General features: G+C 40.0%; 1 protein-coding gene across 3 annotated transcripts in view; it reads left to right on the top strand.

The window, feature by feature from the left end:
• Positions 1 to 25,503, top strand: part of LOC124615279 (lipid storage droplets surface-binding protein 1) — a 205,490-nt gene that overhangs the window by 148,827 nt on the left and 31,160 nt on the right. For all 3 annotated transcript variants that reach the window (XM_047143058.1, XM_047143048.1, XM_047143038.1), the window contains exon 7: positions 8,897 to 9,007. In XM_047143058.1, coding sequence (XP_046999014.1) covers positions 8,897 to 9,007 — 111 coding nt within the window. The remainder of the gene's footprint in view (positions 1 to 8,896; positions 9,008 to 25,503) is intronic.

Below are 25,503 nucleotides of genomic sequence, written 5' to 3'. Positions count from 1 at the left end.
AGGCATGGACTCAGCATCCAGTGGGTCAGTAGCCACAACTTGGTCAGTGTTCTGTGCACTTTCTCAGGAGCTAACAGCTCAGGGATGTGGGTAACCAAAGTGCTCTCATTGGCATCATAGATGACATGCCAGGAAGCACACGCACTGACACTGTATGGATTGTGCAAAGTAGAGCTGCATCACACTGCAGCCTCTGACAGTATAAATGCCCACAGCATCAAAGTACACCCTAAGCAACAGAAGGCAGGTGGAAGCCATGGCACACCCCATATGATGACTATTGTTGACTGCTTCCTGGACCCACAGGTTAGGCCACCAGAAGGCCTGTTTGCTGATGTCACCCATACCTCCCCATCAGTCTTGACTTGAATGGCAGCACTGTGGCTTTCAGTAGCAATTTCCTTCGGTTCTATCAGAGATTGAAGATGGTCTTGATGAGCAGAGGATAGACCATCGTAAGTCCCTCCTCCACGTTAGGTGGCTGCGGACTAGCATACTTTCACTGGAACTGTAGTAATATGTATACAGGGCTGGCCAGTGTGCTTTGCCACTGTGGGGTACCCATGACACCACCTAGCCTGACTTTCTTGTTCGATGAGCTTCTCTGGTTGATATAGTTGCAGCTGAGATGTATCTCAGCTTCACCTTTCAAGAGTAGTGGCGGATGTATTTTGCAGAGTTGGTATACTGAATAGTTATTCTTGCATCTGAGTTATGCCTTCTTATTCCTTTCTGCATGGTCAGCACAGGTACAGCATCATCCTCTCTCTTTGATGTCATTCTACTCCATTGGCACTCTGGACACCCACGTCTTAGTGTGTGGTAATTAACTCTCTCTTGTGGCCATATTACATTAACATCAGCAGTCCTTCCTTGTTGACATTACATTCGGCTGGTGTGTACTGACCTGCTGTGCTCACCTCTTGTTACCAGGGGAAGGTGTCAAAAGTTTTACTCAACCACGTAAAGTCAACTATTCTGTGGCACTTCACTATGTATGATATATGTGTATAATATGCATGAAAGTACTAATTGAATACTTGCCCATTATCTAATATACACTCCTGGAAATGGAAAAAAGAACACATTGACACCGGTGTGTCAGACCCACCATACTTGCTCCGGACACTGCGAGAGGGCTGTACAAGCAATGATCACACGCACGGCACAGCGGACACACCAGGAACCGCGGTGTTGGCCGTCGAATGGCGCTAGCTGCGCAGCATTTGTGCACCGCCGCCGTCAGTGTCAGCCAGTTTGCCGTGGCATACGGAGCTCCATCGCAGTCTTTAACACTGGTAGCATGCCGCGACAGCGTGGACGTGAACCGTATGTGCAGTTGACGGACTTTAAGCGAGGGCGTATAGTGGGCATGCGGGAGGCCGGGTGGACGTACCGCCGAATTGCTCAACACGTGGGGCGTGAGGTCTCCACAGTACATCGATGTTGTCGCCAGTGGTCGGCGGATGGTGCACGTGCCCGTCGACCTGGGACCGGACCGCAGCGACGCACAGATGCACGCCAAGACCGTAGGATCCTACGCAGTGCCGTAGGGGACCGCACCGCCACTTCCCAGCAAATTAGGGACACTGTTGCTCCTGGGGTATCGGCTAGGACCATTCGCAACCGTCTCCATGAAGCTGGGCTACGGTCCCGACCACCGTTAGGCCGTCTTCCGCTCACGCCCCAACATCGTGCAGCCCGCCTCCAGTGGTGTCGCGACAGGCGTGAATGGAGGGACGAATGGAGACGTGTCGTCTTCAGCGATGAGAGTCGCTTCTGCCTTGGTGCCAATGATGGTCGTATGCGTGTTTGGCGCCGTGCAGGTGAGCGCCACAATCAGGACTGCATACGACCGAGGCACACAGGGCCAACACCCGGCATCATGGTGTGGGGAGCGATCTCCTACACTGGCCGTACACCACTGGTGATCATCGAGGGGACACTGAATAGTGCACGGTACATCCAAACCGTCATCGAACCATCGTTCTACCATTCCTAGACCGGCAAGGGAACTTGCTGTTCCAACAGGACAATGCACGTCCGCATGTATCCCGTGCCACCAAACGTGCTCTAGACAGTGTAAGTCAACTACCCTGGCCAGCAAGATCTCCGGATCTGTCCCCCATTGAGCATGTTTTGGACTGTATGAAGCGTCGTCTCACGCGGTCTGCACGTCCAGCACGAACGCCGGTCCAACTGAGGCGCCAGGTGGAAATGGCATGGCAAGCCGTTCCACAGGACTACATCCAGCATCTCTACGATCGTCTCCATGGGAGAATAGCAGCCTGCATTGCTGCGAAAGGTGGATATACACTGTACTAGTGCCGACATTGTGCATGCTCTGTTGCCTGTGTCTATGTGCCTGTGGTTCTGTCAGTGTGATCATGTGATGTATCTGACCCCAGGAATGTGTCAATAAAGTTTCCCCTTCCTGGGACAATGAATTCACGGTGTTCTTATTTCAATTTCCAGGAGTGTACATTTTCTGAATTTACCTTTTCAGTTTTAAATTTTACGGTAAAAAGTATATTAAAATGACAAAAATACATCTAAATATGGCGTTGATGTAAATATTAGACTATACTGCACATACATCTGTTATCACAATCTTTATTTGGCATTTGCAATAATTGACTTCATCTACTCACAACCAAGTTATCACCTTTCATCTTAATCTATACCTCAGGCTATGTTGCAGATCAGTCACCACAATCAAGATTTCAGTGAGCCCACCCCATTCTTGAAAAAAAAAAAAAAATCATCAAAATGTAGTAACAAGTAATCATAACAGAATTTATTAATGGTCAAAGCAAAATTCATCGTGAATGTTCTTGACAAAGATTGTATCATCAATTCTCCACACTCTCAAAACTGAAAAAATAGAAAAAGTCTCATTTGAAAACATAATTTCCTTGCTGGAGAAAATATATACTTACAAGCACATCAACAATATTTTGAAGGTGGTAAATAGTGTCTTTTTACTTTATCTTTTGTATCTTTTATATAAATGGCAAATAACATTCTAAATTGTTTTTCTCATTAAATAGCTCTGCTTTTTCACTGTTGAAACAACTTGCTTTAAAAATATTTATCCATTCCTGTTTATACTGATGTATAGTGTAGGGTTTTTCTTTATCCAGGTATATTAAATACCTTTTCACTTTCAGATATTTCCTCTTTTGTGAGAGGACTCTAGTAGCAAAAATATCAGGCCCTTTAGTAATCTTTTCAGTGTGCCATGAAAGCAAAAGCAAACAACAAAATAATGACTGAGAAGACAAAAAGGCACAAAATCCATTTCTATAAAAGGAGTGAGCCCTATGAAAATGGGTTAAGTTTTCCGACATTAGCAGATGGCTCCACTAATCCATGTTTCTGAGCTTGCAAAGTCTGCAGCTTACTCAACCTTTCAGAACTGCACATTCTAAACAGTGAGTTTATCTTTGACATCAATGAGCACCTCTTGATGTATTGATTGGTGACTCCATAGAGTACTGTGTGCACAGTGACCATATATGTGAAATTAGAAGGAACATCAGCGTGGGCCATAATTTTGATGATTTATTGACAGCTTAATCAATTTTCAATCACATAGTGATCATCTTCAGTGCTGTAGTGTACAAATTAAACTCATAAGCACTGGTGTCAAGTTATTACCAGTAAACAAAGCTAGCTTTGGTTACTGATACTATGTGATTGAAAATCGATTTTTCTGTCAATAAACCATCAAAATTATGGTCAATGCTGACCTTCCTTCTAACCTATTGATGTAGTTAGTGGTTGATTTACACACAATCACATGATGCACACTCACAAGTAATTGATGTTGACTGGAAAGTCATTCATGTAAAACCAGCTTTGTAAAAGTAAAAGGTTGACCCTTTGACAAAAATTACGTTTTCCGTTTATACAGATATGCTGCTAGTCTCACCAAAACGTCTCACTAGTTTTCCTGCTTTTGCTCTTTTTCATTCATTCACACACTAGGTGCCATAAATCCTATTATGAAGGAGAACTTTCTGGTTCTTGATAAAGGACATTATCAGTGACCTGTTGTTGTTGTTGTTCTTGTTGTGGTCTTCAGTCCAAAGATTGGTTTGATGCAGCTCTCCATGCTACTCTATCCTGTACAAGTCTCTTCATGTCTGAGTACCTACTGCAACCTATGTCCCTCTGAATCTGCTTACTGTATTCATCTCTTGGTCTCCCTCTATGATTTTTACCTCCCTACGCTTCCCTCCAGTACTAAATTGGTGATCCCTTGATGCCTCAGAATGTGTCCTAGCAACCAATGCCTTCGTTTAGTCACATAGTACTACAAATTTCTCTTCTCCCCAATTCTATTCTGTTCCTCCTCGTTAGTTATGTGATCTGCCCACCTAATCTTCAGCATTCTTCTGTAGCACCACATTTCAAAAGCTTCTATTCTCTTCTTGCCTAAACTGTTTATTGTCCATGTTTCACTTCCATACATGACTACACTCCATACAAATACTTTCAGAAAGATCCTCCTGACACCTAAATCCATATTTGATGTTAACAATCTTCTCTTCTTCAGAAATGCTTTTCTTGCCATAGCTAGTCTACATTTTATATCCTCCCTACTTCAACTATCATCAGTTATTTTGCTTCCCAAATAGCAAAATTCATTTACTGCTTTAAGTGTTTCATTTCCTAATCTGATTCCCTCAGCATTGCCTGATTTAATTCAACTACATTCCATTATCATTGTTTTGCTTCTGTTGATTTCATCTTATATCCTCCTTTCAAGAGACTGTCCATTCCGTTCAACCACTCTTTCAAGTCCTTTGTTGAGTCTGACAGAATTACAATATAATTGGCAAACTCTAAAAATTTTATTTCTTCTCCGTAGACTTTAATTCCTACTCCAAATTTTTCTTTTGATTCCTTTACTGCTTGCTCAATATACAGATTGAATAACACTTGGGATTGGCTACAATCCTGTTTCACTCCATTCTCAACCACTGCTTCCCTTTCGTGTCCCTCAACTCTTGTAACTGCCATTTGGTTTGTGTGTTTGACCCTTGTAACTACCATATGGTTCCTGTAGAAATTGCAAATAGCCCTTTGCTCCCTTTATTTTACCCCTGTCACCTTTAGAGTTTGAAAGAGAGTCTTTCAGTCAACATTGTCGAAAGCTTTCTTTAAGTCTACAAATGCTGTAAACATAGGTTTGCCTTTTCTTAACCTGTCTTCTGTGACAAGTTGTAGGGTCAGTATTGCCTTGCATGTTCTTACATTTCTCCAGAATCGAAACTGGTCATTCCCAAGGTCAGCTTCTGCCAGTTTTTCCATTCTTTTGTAAAGGATTCATGTTGGTATTTTGCAGCCATAGCTTATTAAACTGATAGTTTGGTAATTTTCACACCTGTCAGCACCTGCTTTCTTTGGAATTGGGATTATTAATGAGACCCATATGTTGCAAAGACAAGATTTGTTAAATATAAACAATACATATGAACAGAATTTACATTATTTAGTTCAAATATACTGCTTTTTCAGTTCCCTGCCTGGTACAGACATCCACCACCATCAGACCAATCATTCTAGTGATGTGTCGTGATTTGTCAACAACTACGTAAAGGACACAACATTATAAGACACATGGAAATTCTTCAAATAGAGACAAATTCACAGCAAAAGTAAAAGCATAACCTCAGAAGAACTTCTTGTATGCAGTAGAAAAATTAATCATGGCCATTCTAAAATAAGCAACCAGAATTTTTTTTTTCACCATAAGTTTATAGCCTGTTAGTTCACTCTACAGATGTTACTATTATTTTCCTTATTAAGAGTCTAAAATAACCAAATTAATTGTTTTGTTAAATGCCATTCATTTTTTGCTGATTTATTTCATTCTAAAGGATTTTGTTCTTATAATAAGTTTATTATATTGAAACTTCCTGGCAGATTAAAACTGTGTGCCTGACCGAGACTCGAACTCGGGACCTTTGCCTTTCGCGGGCAAGTGCTCTACCAACTGAGCTACCGAAGCACGACTCACACCCGGTACTCACAGCTTTACTTCTGCCAGTACCTCGTCTCCTACCTTCCCAACTTTACAGAAGCTCTCCTGCGAACCTTGCAGAACTAGCACTCCTGAAAGAAAGAATATTGCGGAGACATGGCTTAGCCACAGCCTGGGGGATCTTTCCAGAATGAGATTTTCACTCTGCAGTGGAGTGTGCGCTGATATGAAACTTCCTGGCAGATTAAAACTGTGTGCCCGACCGAGACTCGAACTCGGGACCTTTGCCTTTCGCGGGCAAGTGCTCTACCAACTGAGCTACCGAAGCACGACTCACGCCCGGTACTCACAGCTTTATTTCTGCCAGTACCTCGTCTCCTACCTTCCCAACTTTACAGAAGCTCTCCTGCGAACCTTGCAGAACTAGCACTCCTGAAAGAAGTGCTAGTTCTGCAAGGTTCGCAGGAGAGCTTCTGTAAAGTTGGGAAGGTAGGAGACGAGGTACTGGCAGAAGTAAAGCTGTGAGTACCGGGCGTGAGTCGTGCTTCGGTAGCTCAGTTGGTAGAGCACTTGCCCGCGAAACGCAAAGGTCCCGAGTTGGAGTCTCGGTCGGGCACACAGTTTTAATCTGCCAGGAAGTTTCATATCAGCGCACACTCCGCTGCAGAGTGAAAATCTCATTCTGGAAACATCCCCCAGGCTGTGGCTAAGCCATGTCTCCGCAATATCCTTTCTTTCAGGAGTGCTAGTTCTGCAAGGTTCGCAGGAGAGCTTCTGTAAAGTTGGGAAGGTAGGAGACGAGGTACTGGCAGAAGTAAAGCTGTGAGTACCGGGCGTGAGTCGTGCTTCGGTAGCTCAGTTGGTAGAGCACTTGCCCGCGAAAGGCAAAGGTCCCGAGTTCGAGTCTCGGTCGGGCACACAGTTTTAATCTGCCAGGAAGTTTCATATCAGCGCACACTCCGCTGCAGAGTGAAAATCTCATTCTAGTTTATTATATTGTAATTGTGACTTGTCCCACATTCAAGTGTTGGAACGCACAATAGGATTTCTGGGATCAATAAAAATCAAATCAAAACTATAAATAACATTAGGGAGTAAATGTCTTGGCATGTAAATGCAAGAAGTCCCAGTCCATGATTAGCCTTCAACTTTACACAATGTTCTTACTGTATGCTTCTGTAGAACAGATATCTTTTTGCTCTTACCTGCATTGCACCAGAAGATTATGCCATAGAACATTCCTGAGTGAAAGTTTGCTAGTAACAGAATGAGGGAGCTTTGTAAGCACAAAACAGGCAAGATGATTTATTATCCATCTTGATGCCTAGGAATTTCACACATTGAGCTTTACCTAGTATGTGGCCATTGATCTCTTCTTCTCATACTTGTAAGTCATTTCTATTTATTTTGGAATTACATAATATGAATTTTTGTTAGTTTCTGGGGTAAGATGTTTGCTATACAGTCTGGTATGGATGAATTTAGGTCTTTTGCTAGTATGCATGTGTCATTAACAAACTTCAGTTTCTGAAGAGTCCCCTAATGTCTTAAGCAAATCTTGTATGTAGGTCAAGAACAAGAGCAGACAAAGTACCAAATCTTGTGGGCATCATTTTTAATGTTTCTTCCTTCTGAATTAAACTTATTCCTGTTGTATAATTTGTTAATATGACCCACTGTTATAGGAAGATAAGTCTGTAATTAGAGTGCACTTACTTCTCTCCTCTTCTGTAAATGAGTGCTACTATCAGTAAATACTGCTTGATCATTGACTGGTTACAAAGGGATCTCAAAGTCACAATTATGTCAGCACAATATTTTAGTACTTTGGTTGAAATACCACCATAGACAGAATGGTTATCAACCACTGAGCATTCAATACTTTTTTTGTAGTCGATTTGGCAGAATGCATTCCTGCAGATGGAGTATGCAATGCCTGTTGAAATAAATCTAATGGATATGCATTTTGATGGTCCACATTTTGGCCCTGTATTTTCAGCTACTGTTAGAAAGACTTAATTAAATTCAGTAACCAGTAACTTGAATTTAATGTCACCTGTCTCACTACTACTATCACCAGGGAACTGAAAATCATTTGCTTTACCACTCTGATCTGCTTCTTGGCAAATAATGCTCCATATTTCCTTTGCTTTGTTTTTGGAATTTTGACATTTTTTGCATAAGGCCTTGTATACAGTTTTTGTCTTTTTGATGATTTAGGAGGAATTTTGCAGTATTGCATGTGGTACATCTTTAGGTCTCAATTAGAGCTAGTCCTATGCAACAAATAAAAGTTGTCCCTTCATGACACAAGATACTTCTATTATACATGTTTGCCATCCTTTCTTTTGGTTTCTACTATAATTATCCCTGACCTATAGTAAGGGAAAATGGGATTTATAGTTTGTAAGAACATTTTTAGGAAAAATTAAATTTCCCGTGTACTGTGTAGGGTTGGTAAACTTCCTCACTGTTAATACTCTCTGACTAATGCACCTGAGTCAATATTTATGATTCTGAAAAATTTTACTTTTGCCTTCTGAGGCAAACTCGATTGATGGGGAAGCTTTATTGTTGCCATTTGATCATCAAAGCCACAAAACCAATTATTATGGGACTCATATCTGCTTCACAAAAACAGTACAATTTAAAATTAAATTTGCTGTAACTGTTGCACTATATCATCATATTCTTCTTGAAATTCTTACTATGGGAACAAACCAAAGCTCAACATTTGAAATTCTAAGCAGCCTTGTACGGTACTGCCCACGATTAATTTAATATGGAGCTGAGCTGTTGCCTGTTCTCATTTTTCATTTTTAAATTAATGCTTACATTATCATAATAAAATTAAATAACCATAAAAATAATTCTTAGTTCTTATTTTCAAAATCACCTTTCCAGGCAGCCCATCTGGAAGAAGCAAGAAATAAAGTTATATCAAATGCCAGGCAGAGAATATTATTTATTCAGAAACTGATTTCAGATATCAACTCTTATGCGACTAATCAACTTGTAAGTAAATTTTGCATATTTACTTTTATATATGTCAACAGAAGCTATTAGTCAACAACTATGCATGTTTAAGAAAATTCTTAGTATGTAACTTATGATAGTATGTAACATATGATACCAATGATGAGCATACATTAAACATCTGCAATGCTTTGCCAAACTAATTGAATTACCAATTAGTTCCCTGGAGTATTTCAGATAATAACATAATTTTATGTTCAGTTTTCTTTGGAAAAACAAAAGCTTAGTGAAGTTTTTGGGCAGTAAAATAATAAATTAATTTACTCTTAAAGCATAAAATTTACATTTCATCATCATCATCATCATCATCATTTAATACTGATTATGCCTTTCAGCGCTCAGTCTGGAGCATAGCCCCCTTATAAAATTCTTCCATGATCCCCTATTCAGTGCTAACATTGGTGCCTCTTCTGATGTTAAACCTATTACTTCAAAATCATTCTTAATCGAATCCAGGTACCTTCTCCTTGGTCTGCCCCGACTCCTCCTACCCTCTACTGCTGAACCCATGAGTTGTAACATGACCCCACCATCTAAGCCTGTTCGCCCCGACTGCTACATCTATAGAGTTCATTCCCAGTTTTTCTTTGATTTCCTCATTGTGGACACCCTCCTGTCATTGTTCCCATCTACGAGTACCTGCAATCATCCTAGCTACTTTCATATCCGTAACCTCAACCTTGTTGATAAGGTAACCTGAATCCACCCAGCTTTTGCTCCCATACAACAAAGTTGGTCGAAAGATTGAACGGTGCACAGATAACTTAGTCTTGGTACTGACTTCCTTCTTGCAGAAGAGAGTAGATCGTAGCTGAGCGCTCACTGCATTAGCTTTGCTACACCTTGCTTCCAGTTCTTTCACTATGTTGCCATCCTGTGAGAATATGCAGCCTAAGTATTTGAAACCGTCCGCCTGTTCTGACTTTGTTCCTCCTATTTGGCACTCAATCCGTTTATATTTCTTTTCCACTGACATTACTTTCGTTTTGGAGATGCTAATCTTCATACCATAGTCCTTACTTTTCTGATCCAGCTCTGAAATATTACTTTGCAAAGTTTCAATCGAATCTGCCATCACAACTAAGTCATCCGCTTATGCAAGACTGCTTATTTTGTGTTCACATATCTTAATCTCACCCAGCCAGTCTATTGTTTTCAACATATGAGCCATAAATAATATGAACAACAGTGGAGACAGGTTGCAGCCTTGTCTTACCCCTGAAACTACTCTGAACCATGAACTCAATTTACCGTCAACTCTAACTGCTGCCTGACTATCCATGTAAAGACCTATAATTGTTTGCAAAAGTTTGCCTCCTATTCCATAATCTCGTTGAATAGACAATAACTTCCTCCTAGGAACCCGGTCATATGCCTTTTCTAGATCTATAAAGCATAGATACAATTCCCTGTTCCACTCGTAACACTTCTCCATTATTTGCCGTAAGCTAAAGATCTGGTCCTGACAACCTCTAAGAGGCCTAAACCCGCACTGATTTTCATCCCATTGGTCCTCAACTAATACTCGCCCTTTCCTTTCAACAATACCTGAGAAGATTTTACCCACAGCGCTGATTGAAGAGATACCTCTGTAGTTGTTACAATCTTTTCTGTTTCCGTGTTTAAAGATTGGTGTGATTACTGCTTTTGTCCAGTCTGATGGAACCTGTCCCAACTCCCAGGCCAATTCAACTATCCTGTGTACCCATTTAAGACCTGACATTCCACTGTATTTGATGAGTTCCGACTTAATTTCATCCACCCCAGCTGCTTTATTGCACTGCAATCTACTGACCATTTTCTCCACTTCCTCAAATGTGATCCTATTTCCATCATCATTCCTATCCCATTCTACCTCGAAATCTGAAACATTACTGATCGTATTTTCACCTACATTGAGCAGCTCTTCAAAATATTCCCTCCATCTGGCCAAGGCAACCACAGGATTCACCAGCAGTTTTCCTGACCTGTCCAAAATACTTGTCATTTCCTTCTTACCTCCCTTTCGAAGACTGCTAATTACACTCCAGAATGGTTTTCCAGCAGCTTGACCCATAGTCTCCAACCTGTTTCCAAAGTCTTCCCAAGATTTCTTCTTGGATGCTGCAATTATCTGTTTGGCTTTGTTTCTTTCTTCAACATAACTTTCTCTGTCTACCTGAGTTCTAGTATGTAGCCATTTTTGATACACCTTCTTTTTCCTTTTACAGGCTGCCTTGACTGTGTCATTCCACCAAGCTGTTTGCTTCATCCTACTTTTACACACTACTGTTCCAAGACATTCTTTAGCCACTTCTAGTACTGTGTCCCTGTACCTTGTCCATTCCTTTTCCAATGACTGTAATTGACTACATTCAACTAACTGGTACCTTTCTGAGATCGCTGTTATGTACTTGTGCCTGATTTCCTTATCCTGAAGTTTCTCCACTCTTATCCTCCTACAAATGGACCTGACCTCCTGTACTTTCAGCCTCACAATCCCAATTTCACTGCAGATTAAATAATGATCAGTGTCATCAAAGAATCCCCTGAATATACGTGTGTCCCTCACAGCCTTCCTGAATTCCTGATCTGTTATTATATAGTCAATGACAGATCTGGTTCCCCTGCCTTCCCAAGTATACCGGCGAATGTTCTTATGTTTAAAAAAGGAGTTTGTGATTACTAAGCCCATACTGGCACAGAAATCCAAGAGCTGTTTCCCGTTCCTGTTGGCCTCCATATTCTCTCCAAATTTACCCATAACCTTTTCATACCCTTCTGTTCGATTTCCAATCTTGGCATTAAAATCACCCATGAGCAGAACACTGTCCTTGTCATTTACACTAACAACTACATCACTGAGTGCCTCATAAAAACTATCTATCTTATCTTGATCTGTCCCTTCACAATGCGAATATACTGACACAATCCTAATTTTCTTGCTAGACACTGTCAAATCTATCCACATCAGTCGTTCGTTTACATACCTTATTGCAACTACGCTGGGTTCCATTTGTTTCCTGATGTAAAGCCCTACACCCCATTGTGCTATTCCTGCTTTGACTCCTGACAGGTAGACCTTGTATTCTCCCACTTCCTCTTCTTTCTCACCCCTTACCCGAATGTCACTAACAGCTAAAATGTCCAGCCCCATCTTACTTGCCAGCTCTACCTTCTTCCCAGAGTAGCCCCCATTGATATTAATAGCTCCCCATCTCATTACCGTTTGTTTGCCAAGTCGTATCTTAGGAGTCCCTGGTTCGTCAGTTAGAGGTGGGACTCCGTCACCTCCAAAGGTCCGAAGCATTTTGCTCTGATTGTTGCCAGCATCATAATTAAAGTACCAGGGAAGCAGGTTGCTAGCCTTACTTGGCTCGAGTTCCATTGGCTTTTACCCCTAACAGCTGAGGGACTAACCGGTGGATTTGGTAGTCTTTGCCGTATGAGCACAAAGGTGACCACGACTCAGAATATGTCCGAGATGCCCAGCCTTATTCCAAAGTAACTGGTATCCCGACTGTCAGGACCACTTACTTGGCCACTCATACGTTGTCCATGGTTCGTGAACTAGGACATGACTACAGGAACCCACACCAAGAACCACATTTCCATGAAACAGTAATGTAAATAAGTATGAATTGCATATACAGTAAGTAAACTATTAAAAAACCATTTATTAATACAGATCATTTAATAATTTCAAATATGGATCATAATTTATTATTATTATTATTATTTTTTATTTATTTATTTTTTTTTTTTTAACCATTGAAATTGAAAGCAGCAAGAAATGGAGGGGATTTAATGACTGCTAAGTAGCTTTTTCACTTATGTAAAAAAAAGTACTTCCTAATTACTCACAAAAATTATTATTGGTTATTAACTACAGATGAAAATAGAAGAAATTGCAGGAAGGTAGAAAATTAAGGAGCTGTGACCTGAATAAATGGAAGGAACAAGAAGTTCGTGGACTACAATGAAAGGATGTAGACAGAGCGACAAGTGACAGTTTGGGTCGGTCTGGGGAATGTGTACAGAAAGCCAAAGTGATTAAGGTAACTGCTCACAATGAGCAGGAATGCCAGTCCAGCACAAATTTTCGTATCACTATTGGATATAAGAGACCTATACCTAATACAGCTGGTGTTGAAGGATTCACAGGCAGTGAATTAATTTTGGGGAAAAAACAGAGGTTTCGAGGGTTTTAGAAGGAGCATTAGGCAATGCTGCACTGAAAGAGGCTAAAGGAATATGTTAAAAGACAAATGGGTAACATTCAGAAAAGAAATAAGGAAGGCAACAGAGGGTCACATGGGTAGAGAGACAAAGCCTACCAGAAACCCCAGATAACACAGGAGAAACTGAATTTAATTGACAAAAGGAGAAAATATAAAAATGCAAAAAATGAAATGGGCAAAATGGAGTAAGGCTAATAAAAAATGGGATTGACAGAAAGTGCAAAATGTCTAAGGTGGAATAGCTAGAGGACAAATGCAAGGCAATAGAAGCATGTATAACTTGAAAAAAGATAGAGAGGCAACCTATCGGAAAATTAAAGTGACCTTTGGAGAAAAGAGAAATGGCTGTTTGGATATTGAGATCTCAAATGACAATCCAGTACTAAGCAAAGAAGGAAAAGCAGAAAGGTGGAAGGAGTATGCAAAGGGGCTGTATAAGGGAAACAAACTTGAAGACAATATTACAGAAGGAAGCAGGTAAAAAGGAGATGGGAATATGTTACTGAGGGTAGAATTTGTCAGCGCATTGAATGGCCTAAGAGGAAACAAGGCACTTGGAGTGGATGACATTCCCTCATAATTATTGAGATCATTGACAGAGTCAGCTATGACAGAATTTTTCACCTAGTGTGAAAGATATGTGAGACAGGCAAAATACACTCAGACTTTAGGAAGAATATAATAATTTCAATTTCAAAAAAGGCAGGTGCCAACAAATGTGTATCCTACCATACCATCAGTACAATAAGTCATGGTTGCAAAATTTTGTCATAAATTATTTACAGAATAATCGAAAAAGTAGTAGAAGGATACCTTGGGTTAGGTCAGTTCGGGTTCCAGAGAAATGTAGGAACACAAGAGGCAATATTGACCCTACAACTTATCCTAGAAGATAGACTGAAGAAAGGCAAGCCTATGTTTATAGGATTTGTCGATTTAGAGAAAGTTTTTGACAATGTTGCCTGGAATATTGACTCTTTGGAATATCGAAAGTACTAGGGATAAAATACAGGGAACAAAAGTTATTTATTAAATGTATGTAAACCAAATGCCAGTTATAAGAGTCAAAGGACATGAAAGTTGAAGCAGTAGTTGAGAAAAGAGTGAGATAGGATTTTGGAAAGGGAATTAAGCTTCAGAGAGAATATCTAAAAACTTTAAGGTTTGCTGATGATATTCTCATTCCGTCAGAGGTGGCAAAAGACTTGGAAGAGCAGTTATATGGAGTAGACAGTTTCATAAAAAGAGATTGTAAGATGAACATCAACAAAAGTAAAACATGGGTAATGGAATGTAGTTGAATTAAATCAGGTGATGATGAGGGAATTAGATTAGGAAATGAGACACTAAAAAGTAGACAAGTTTTTCTATTTGAGCAGCAAAATTATGGATGGATGGTGGCCAAAGTAGAGAGAATATAGAATACAGGCTGACAGAACAAAAAGAAAAAAAGCATAATGAAAAAAGAGGAATTTTCTGATATATAAATTTCAGTGTTAAGAAATTTTTTCAGACGGTATTTGTCTGGACATTATCCTTGTAAAGAAGTGAAATGTGGATGATAAACAGCTTGGACAATGTGAGCGTTTTTGAAATGTGATACTATGAAGGAATGGTGAAGTTTAGCTGGACTGGTCAAGATAACTAATATGAAGGAACTGAACTGAATGATAGAGAAAATAAATTTATGATACAGCTTGACAAAAAAGGAGGGATCAGTTGATAGGACTCAGCCTGAGGCATCAAGAAATTGTCAATTTGTTAGTGGAAGCAAGTGTAGCAAGTATACACTGTAGAGGGAGACTGAGACCTGAGTACAGTAAAGCATTGAAATGGATGTTGGTTGCAATGGCTGTTCAGAAATGAAGAAGCTTGCAAAAGGGTAGACCAACAAGGAGAGGTGCATCAAACCAGTCTTCAGACTGAAAAAGATAAGAAAAACAACAATAACAACAACAACAAAATTCTGTAACACACAAATCCTATCAATAACATGTCTTCTAAGAAAAAAGTATGAAACAATGAAACAGTTCATCCATTAAGTACTTCTCTTTTGTGGGCCATTGTATATGATGGCTATAGCAGTTTTTCGAAAACCAGCAGAAAGGAGGAGTTTAATATTTGTACATCATTATGATTGTTACAATTGGAAGACAGCCTTCAACTGATCAGTTCTGCCATTAGTGTGAATTCAGACGCTTTTTCTAAGAAGGATGAAAATAATAAAGAACTTACTGGGCAAGTTAAATTGAGGTACAGGTAATTGAAGTCATCAACCAGAATACAGACCATAACATGGCTAGCCTGATAGTGTCATTATTTTGTTGAGCAGAATACATGTACAATCACTTAAATATTTTGTGATAAAAGATGTGACAGACACCCTATTGTATGAAGACAACAGGTAAAAATTCAATGCCAGCAAATAAATAACAAAAATAAATAAAATGATAGTGAACAGAGCTGAGTTTCTGTTCGAATTTGACATATCAGTCTCAAAAGTGAATGGATTTATTTATTGTTCTGTTTAGTACATCACAACAACTGTGGTAGTAGACTGTGATTGGTGACAGAATAACAAATGTTAGGGGTACCATACATGCAGAGTGTATAGAAGCTGAATGAGCAAGAGTAAGGATAGACTGAAGGGGAAGAAAGAGCAAGAACATGAGAAGTAGCAATGAAAGAGAAGAACATTGTTAATAATTAACAACATAAAAATAAATGTTGACCCAAAGGGCTGTTTTAAAAGCTCTGGTGTGAAACAAAGTTTTCAGAAATAGAGTTAAGATATGTGATTTCAGAAATTTAAGATAAACTTGCTCATGGTTTTCGGTATAGACAGTACCATAAGAGAACTGTCCTGAATAGGTTAGATATGTTCCGGGAATTAGACACACCCTTCTCTGTCCACGAGCACTTTCCTGAAACATGAGTATTGCTTGATTAATTTTTATTTGGTTCCATTTTACTACATTATTATGAACATAATGTGTGCTTGTAATACAGGGTAATTCAAAAGTCATACAACATAGGACAACTCTCCGAAATACATTGTTTTAAATCATGAGCTTAATTGTTGTGACAAAAGCTTCACCACTCAAGTTAATTACTGGGTAATTTATTAGTCTTCTTGAAATCAAAAACTTAACAAAACAAAATGATTTTTGAAATGGCAAACTGAAACAATCCCAAACAAATCAATGTCATATCCATATACCATTTACAACATAACAACAGAATTGACAATCACAATAGCAAACTCACGGACTGGCAAACTGAAACCAATCAATGACCTCAACTGCCATGTCCTGCAGCTGAACTGCTTGGACACTACTGGAGGAATTGTTCAAATTGATCACATCTGAAAATGGTTCACATAATTCTTGGATACTTTACATAACAGCAAAGGTGTTATTGCTGCAGAGGATCCTCTGATGTTTTCCTGCAGTTGCTGCAACGTTTAGGGCCTATTTCTGTATACTGCAGATTTGAAATAGCCCCTGAGGAAAAAAGTCAAGTGGTGTCAAATCTAGTGACCCAGGCAGTCATTCCACTGAACCCCTTCAACTTACCCAATGCTCAGGAAAAACTTCATTCAGAAATTCCTGAGTTGTTCATCCAAAAGTGGCAGTGGTCCATCTTGCTGAAACAAAACCCCCCATCAGTTTGCTAGGAGTGTCATCTCAAGATGCTTTCTGTACAGATCACCAGTGAGCTTGTTGCTGAGAAATACTATGAGAACATCCTCATGTATACTCTAACACTTTCAGTGACAAGAAGCAATGTGGAGCTGCTTTTCCAACTTCACACCTCTCTCATATCAGTTGACTTACTTCGTATGCACAGCCGATCTTCTTCTCTGGATAGTCGGCCACATCGATCTCCAAAAACTACTTCTCCAAAGAATAAAGCTAGTTAAGGGAATTTGTCAGTCTCTCTCTCTCTCTCTCTCTCTCCCCCCCCCCCCCCCCTCTCTCTCTCTCTCTCTCTCTCTACTCATGAAATAAGTGGATACTCGCAGAATATGTTGGTCTTGATATATTTCAACTTCCACAAAGAACAAATTCACCATTTCTCACATAAATATTCGAAACTTTGCAAGTCAACAGATTCATCTTGCATTAGACTCGATTAAATAAATTTATAATAGCATTGGTTTAACAACCACATAATTTGTAAACATGTCTTGCTTCTAGCAAGTCCAACACATGAATTACTTGAAAGTCTAACCTCATTTCTTCATTTGTCCTCAACAATGATCACAGTCACTAAAAGCACAGAATAGTACATAAACATTCCTTGTTCTTTTCTACACACACTCTGAAACTCTATGGATCGTACACCAGGTACTTGTCAGTCGCCATTCAGATGCTGCATGCACAATTTGCTTGTGACTGTTTTTAGACCTGCACACACAAACATGCAATGCGCAGTAGGTCAGATTCATCTCTCTTACACTTCTATTTAAAATATCATGTGTTAGAGATGGGAAAGACCAAGTGGTTCTAGAACTTATGCAGAAATTTTCAAAGCACTACATATTCCCCCCCTCAGATCGAACATGCAATATTTTATATACAACCATTATGTTCATTTATATCACATATAATAACAATTCATATTTCAGCACATATAATAACAATTCATATTTCAACAGTATACCTTGTTCTTTTCATAACCGTGAATACCCTTCTTATTATTATTTAGCTGTTCCTTATTTTTTCATTTTACTTTAACTATAAAATGTGAACATTTCAATCAGTGTTGGAGTTCATTTTCTTATATCTAGGAATTGTGAGGACTAAACTTTTAGTTTCCAATCCTAAGCTCCATGTGTTCATGACACTTGAGTACTTCATTCTTTATTCTAATTCCTTGTACTATTTTTTCCTTAATAAGTACTAGTTCTTATTATTTATAGTAGTTTGTAGTCTGGAGGAACTCTGGGCAACTGAAAGTGTTGTTTTCAACATTTGTAAATAATAATGCTAGTGATACATAGAATTGAAACTTACCAGAATAATTCCTATTAAATGTGTGACTTCTGTCACAGTACTATCCTTTTCCCCTAGGATCAGTACCTATACCTTACGTGTGGGTTGACCCTATGAGTGCACTTCCTCCTTCCATTCTGGTAGGTATGCCCCTTTATAAAACAGCCCTCTTCATCAGGCCACAGGTCGTCCTGTCTCTGTGTAGGTACATCTGCCCTATATCCTTAGCAAATGCCGGGTATACCCCCCCCCCCCCTTAAACTTTGAGTAAGCCTCATGGTTCATTGCCCTAGTGTACATCTTTATGTACGCTATAATTAAATATTTCCTGGTAAAATAAAAATCTATTTTACACTTCACTCTCACTTCTTAGTACCTCATTTAATATCCTATAGTCCTCCTCTACTTTTCAACTTCTATAATCTTAGTAGATACTATGTCTACACGTATTATTCAACACACGGTAGATACTATGTCTACCTATTTTGTTCAAGTCCCACTATCCTACTATTCATCAATTTATTCGAGTATTTGCTACACTGACTTTTCTTAAATAAGCATCACAATTAACTCCAATCTGGCTTGCGTTCACCTTCATTACTCATGCTTCCTGATGATGGCTTTTCATGTAAATAGGTGATGTAGCACCATCATAATAAAAGCAGTGTGTGAATCTTTCTAGATGTCCATATATCTGCTCCCCTACAACCCTTGGCGATTCTTACATCCTTCTAATCTGTGACTTCATTGTTTGTGCATTCATATTGCTTTGTGTGTATGCATAAGTGTGTTTCTGTGTTCTGATTCTTCGGCCATCTTATGTGAAAATAAGTTGTAGGTTATTGGAAACCACAGAGACTAGGAAGGACTTCTGTGATAGAAGTGTACGAATATGGAAAGAGGGAAAAGATAGTTAGGTCCTCAAAAGAGAAGCAAGAAAAGAAAAAAATAGAAAGGGTTGCTAAGATCTAAGAAGAGAAAGAAGACAGCCTCAAAGACAAGACACTCTTCCCACCCTCCTTCCCCAGGATCCCTACCTTGCTGGAACTTGAGTGAGAAGCCTGAGGAGGTATGGTGTTAAATTGTCTCCTACAGAACGGACATTTCTACCTTCAACCTTGAGGTCCCCGAAGAAAATCTTAGCAACCCTTTGGAAATGGCAAATGGTGAAGAACCAGTCACACTTGTTTGTGAGGTTTTTTTTTAAAGGTGTGATGTGTGTTCTGTGTTAGCCATGATTTATCTGTTGGTGTAAATCATGCTCTTATTTACAACTACCCACCCCTTTCAAAATCAATACAAACCCTCCTGTCTACATCACCTCTCATAAAAGGTATAAAATATTCTATACAAAATAGAAAATCCATACACTACAGTATAAAGGTTGCTCAATTAGTTACATGATATTACCTTTTTCCACAAATATAATATACTATTCTGTCAAAATCTGTACAGAAACCAGATGGCAGTTATAAGAGTCGAGAGGGCATGAAAAGGAAGTAGTGGTTGGGAAGGGGGTGAGACAGGGTTGTAGCCTATATCTGATGTTATTCAGTCTGTATATTGAGCAAGCAGTAAAGGAAACAAAAGAAAAATTCGGAGTAGGAATTAAAATCCATAGAGAAGAAATAAAAACTTTGGGATTCGCCAATGACTTTGTAATTCTGTCAGAGACAGCAAAGGACCTGGAAGAGCAGCTGAATGAAATGGACAGTCTGTTGAAAGGAGGACATAAGATGAACATCAACAAAAACAAAATGAGGATAATGGAATGTAGTTGAATTAAATTGTGTGATGCTGAGGGAATTAGATTAGGAAATGAGACACTTAAAGTAGTAAATGAGTTTTGCTATTTGGGGAGCAAAATAACTGATGATGGTCAAAGTAGAGACAATATAAATTGTAGACTGGCAATGGCAAGGAAAGTGATTGTGAAGAAGAGAAATTTGTTAACATCAAGTATAGATTTAAGTGTCAGCAAGTCGTTTCTGAAAATATTCTTATTGAGTGTAGACATGTATGGAAGTTAAACGTGGACGATAAATAGTTAAGACAAGAAGAGAATAGAAGCTTTCGAAATGTGGTGCTACAGAAGAATGTTGAAGTTTAGATGGGTAGATCACATAACTAATGAGGAGGTATTGAATAGAATTGGAGAGAAGAGGAGTTTGTGGCACAACTTGACAAGAAGAAGGGACTGGTTGGTAGGACATGTTCTGAGGCATCAAGGCATCACAAATTTAGCATTGGAGGGCAGTGTGGAGGGGAAAAATCGTAGAGTTAGACCAAGAGATGGATACGCTAAGCAGATTCAGAAGGATGTAGGTTGCAGTAAGTACTGGGAGATGAAGAAGCTTGCACAGGATAGAGTAGCATGGAGAGCTGCATCAAACCAGTCTCTGGACTGAAGACCATAACAACAACATTCTGTTCATTTCGTCTAGAGATCACTGTTTATCTGTGATTCTCTTAAATTGTTCCTTTTTTTTGTTGTCATATCCAGTTTTCTCAGTACTAAAATTATAGGATAGTTCAATAATTCAAGAATAGATTACAGAATAGTTTAAGATTTGAAGGGTGTTCGGTGCAGGAAACTATTTTGGAAGAAACACCGAAAACAACTCAGGATCTGACGGTCATCACTCCACCCATTAACACAGAATGTTAACCTCCTTGGGGGTTAGATGACTCCGCTCAGATCACATGGATCTGATATTAGCTTCACTTGAGCAAGTGCAGACCAGTACTTCTCGTTAAATTTTGTGTGAAAGTCTCCCCACAGCAAAACAATCACCACTTCACTCAGTAACACAACATTAGATAAAGTTATTATATTTTCTACTCTATTATGGATAAGTTTAAATTCTTTCCACAAGTCATCTATAACCTTTTGGGTATCTGAAAGTTCAGAAGAAACAATAGGTGACATGTTCCCGGATGTTATTCTCTTGATGACTTTTCAATCTATAGCTCCTTCAAATTGTTCCTTAAGACTACTTATGTTTGCTGTATCAGAGTTAGCTATTCTCTCTTGGAAACTTCTTTCTACATTTTCTACTCATGTATTAATGTGTGCAATTTGTGACTGGAATATTGGTATTAACTTATCCAGCTTTTCAACAATTTCTTTCAAAGTATGCAATCTCTGCTTGACAGCATCAAAAGTAACATTACATACATTTTGAAATGATCCTTACTTCTCACCAAGTTCAGATTCTACAATATTACATTTATCTTCAGTATCAAATTCTAACTTCTTTGTCAAATACTGAAGATGATCATTCTGTCTCTGATTAAAGTCAGTGAACAGTTGATTTACGTGACTGCTTAAAGAATTAGTTAGCTCACCTTTCAAATATGTCTTGAGATTTTCTACTTTAGCAGTTAAATTGTCAAATTGAGTCTTCAAATTTTCCGTACCTCCACATAAATTACTTAAGTCTTTACTTTGTGGATCTACCTTAGCACTAAACAATCCTAAAGTTTCATTCTGAACATCCAATTTATTATTTAACTGAGTACCCATTGAATCTAACTTAAGACTTTGAGCATTTAAAGCTGCATGTAGTTCCATTCTTAAAGCCACTAAATCTGCACTTTGTGCTTTGATTGAATTTACTAATTCAGACCAGTCTGGCACTTCCTTACGCACTTTCATAGTCGTGGTTGGTTATGAAGTTTCCCCAATTCTCTGTGTATTATTCATATTCCTATTATTTTTAAATCTAGTAATCATTTAACAAATTAACTCTAAGTATAATAACTACACCAAAAAAAGTCACTCTCCTGCTTGTATCCCTTCTTGCTAAGGTACTAAAGTTCTATTTTGCGCTCACCCGGCGTAGAATTCTTGCAACGTAGGTAAGCGGATGTGACTGCAAGTCAGCACTGGTGAACAGCAAACTGGTGTCATCAGACATTGGTGTCGACGTAGGCATCAGTAGGCAGCTGTGGAAGCAGGTCAGCACCATTGAACAGCAACTGGTGCCAGTGTCATTGGACATTGTTTCCGCATCGGCGTCGACGCAATGTGTGTGAGTTGTATACTCCCCCCCAGTGGATCCTCTTAGTTTAATTATTCTCACCATATCTCTTCTTAGTCTAATACATCGAGGTCTTCTTTCCTTTCTTTTAACATTATTACTTCCTTACATATTCCCTTTTGTTGCATCCACAAATTTTTCCATTTAATTTTTGGACTTAATCAAATTACGTGAAACAGTTCTCTTATCTGGTTATATCTGGTTGCTATGGCAAGACACCATATCTTCTTCTTCAATTTCTACTCAAAATTCTTGTTGTTTTGAGTCCTTTTTACTGGTCGCCATGCCCTAACGCTTTTTTATGATAGAACGTGTGGAGTAAATACACAGACTTTATTTTCACCAATTAACTATGTATTGGATCATGCAGAATAACATTCTCACATTTCACATATAAATATCTTCTTCTTCTTGTACTTCACTCATATTTTGAGCTTTAGAAATACATTAAATTAACATTCATAAGCGAAAATTAAACAATGGAAAATCCAGGATGGAATGTAACAATACCAGAGAAGGAAAATTGCTACTCACCATATAGTGGAGATGCTGAGTCGCGATAGGCACAATAAAAAGATTCACACACTTATAACTTTCGGTCATTAAGGCCTTTGTTAGCAGTAGACACACATACACACACGCGCACACACACACATGCACAAATGCAACTTGCACACACGTCTGCAGTCTCAGAGAGCTGAAACTACACTGCGAGCAGCAGCACCAGTGCATGATGGGAGTGGCGACTGGGTGGGGGTAAGGAGGAGGCTGGGGTGGGGAGGGGGAGGGATAGTATGGTGGGAGTGGCGGACAGTGAAGTGTTGCAGTTTAGATGGAGGGCAGGAGAGAAGGTGTGGAGGGGGGGAGGGGGGGTAAGTAGTGGAAAGGAGAGAAATAAAAATAAAAATAAATTAAAAGACTGGGTGTGGTGGTGAAATGATGGCTGTGTAGTGCTGGAATGGGAACAGGGAGGGGGGCTGGATGGGTGAGGACAATGACTAACAAAGGTTGAGGCCAGGAGGGTTATGGAAACGTAGGATGTATTGTAGGGAAAGTTCCCACCTGCACAATTAAGAAAAACTGGTGTTGGTGGGAAGGATCCATATGGTACAGGCTGTGAAGCAGTCATTGAGATGAGAGGTATCATGTCTGGCAACGTGTTCAGCAACAGGGTGGTCAACTTGTTTTTTGGCCTCAGTTTGTTGGTGGCTGTTCATGCAGACAGACAGCTTGTTGGTTGTCATGCCTACATAGAATGCAGCACAGTGGTTGCAGCTTAGCCCTCACCAACATACTCTTGCAAAACCATATCAACCGAGCCCAATCCTCCTTGCAGTACCTTCTCTCCATCCGCAAAATTATCCTGGTATGTAATCCCAACTAACACACATTGAAACTCTTGCCCTGCAGGAACTTGAGCAACATGCACGACACCACCTCAAAAAGCTCCCCATCCTGCTCACTTCTTACTACCCCCTCGGAGTACCACTGTCCACCACTTCAACAACAACCTCCAAACCTCCCCCACACCCCCTCATAGCTGACAAATCCTGTCTCGCAGACCTACTACACTTACCCCACCCTCCAAAATTCACTCCCACAACCACACAGAACCCAAAACCTAATCAGACCCACAACACATTCATGAACCTTTCCTCCAGAGACCTTAGTCCCACAGAAATATCAGTCCTTTCCAAAGGCCTCAACTTTTGCCCCACTCCCAAATTCAACCATGCAGGACTAGTCCCTACAGTGGAAACACTTTTTCGCCACCAATCAGACTCAACCAAAGACCGATATTGAACCTTGCCTAACTCAGTTCACTCCTCTATCCAACTGTGATATACCCCCACTGCCTCCAAACCACCCCCTGTTAACTTGCCAAAATTTCTTATCCTCGAACTGTGCCTCACCATCATTTCCCAATCCCCAAATCCCTCAACATGCATACTAACCTTACATCTGCAGAAATAACCGCAGTCCACCATCTAAAAACTGATCCCGATCTTATAATCCTACCTGCACACAAAGGCTCCACCACCATTGTTTTGAACCGCAAGGATTATGTGGCAGAAGGACTCCGTCAGCTGTCAGATACTTCCACCTACATACCATGTGACAGTGATCCCATTCCAGCAATCCAGAAGGATCTCCAGTCACTACTCATATCCTTAGGCCGATCCCAGAACCTCTCCCCAGAGTCCATCTCTCTACTTAACCCCTACCACTCCCCGCACTCCCACTTTCTACATGCTTCCTAAAGTCCGTAAACCCAACCACCCAGGACGCCCCATTGTGGCAGGTTACTGTGCCCCCACTGAGACAATCTCTACTCTCATAGGCCAACACCTTTAACCTATTACCCGGAACCTATCCTCCTATATAAAAGATACTATCCATTTCCTCGACCGACTCTAGACAGTTCCTTTCCCTTTACCACACAGTGCCCTGCTCATCACTGTTGATGCCACCTCCCTGTACACTAACATTCCTAATGCCCATGGCCTTACTGCTGTCGAACACTACCTTTCCAGATGCCCTATGGATTCCAAACCAACAACCTCCTTCCTAGTCTCCATTACCAACTATATCCTCACCCACAATTACTTCTCCTTTGAAGGCATTACCTACAAACAAATCTGCGGTATGGCTATGGGCACCCACATGGCACCATCGTATGCCAACCTATTCATTGTCCATCTAGAGGAATCCTTCCTAAAAACCCAGAATCCTAAACCTCTCACCTGTTTCAGATTCATTGATGACATCTTTGCTATCTGGATTGAAGGTGAGGACACCTTATTCACATTCCTCCAGAACCTCAACAACTTCTCCCCCATTTGCTTCACCTGGTCCTACTCAACCCAACAAGCCACCTTCCTAGATGTTGACCTTCACCTCAGAGATAACTACATCAGTACCTTCGTCCATATCAAACTTACTAACCACCAGCGACACCTCCACTTCGACAGCTGCCACCCATTCCATACCAAGAAGTCCCTTCCGTACAGCCCAGCCACCAATGGTCATCGCATCTGCAGTGACAAGCAGTCCTTCTCTAAATATACTGAGGGTCTCACTCAAGCCTTCACTGACCGTAATTATCCTCCCATCCTTGTACAAAAACAAATCTCCCGTGCCTTATCTTTCCAGTCTCCTACCACCTCCCAAAGTCCCACAGTCCGGCCACAGAGGAGCATTCCCCTCACAACTCG

This window comes from Schistocerca americana, chromosome 1 (genome assembly GCF_021461395.2).
Source record: "Schistocerca americana isolate TAMUIC-IGC-003095 chromosome 1, iqSchAmer2.1, whole genome shotgun sequence".
NCBI classification, from domain to species: Eukaryota; Metazoa; Arthropoda; class Insecta; order Orthoptera; family Acrididae; genus Schistocerca; species Schistocerca americana.
The sequence above is the reverse complement of the archived record's forward strand: the minus strand, read 5'-3'. Positions and strand labels throughout refer to the sequence as shown.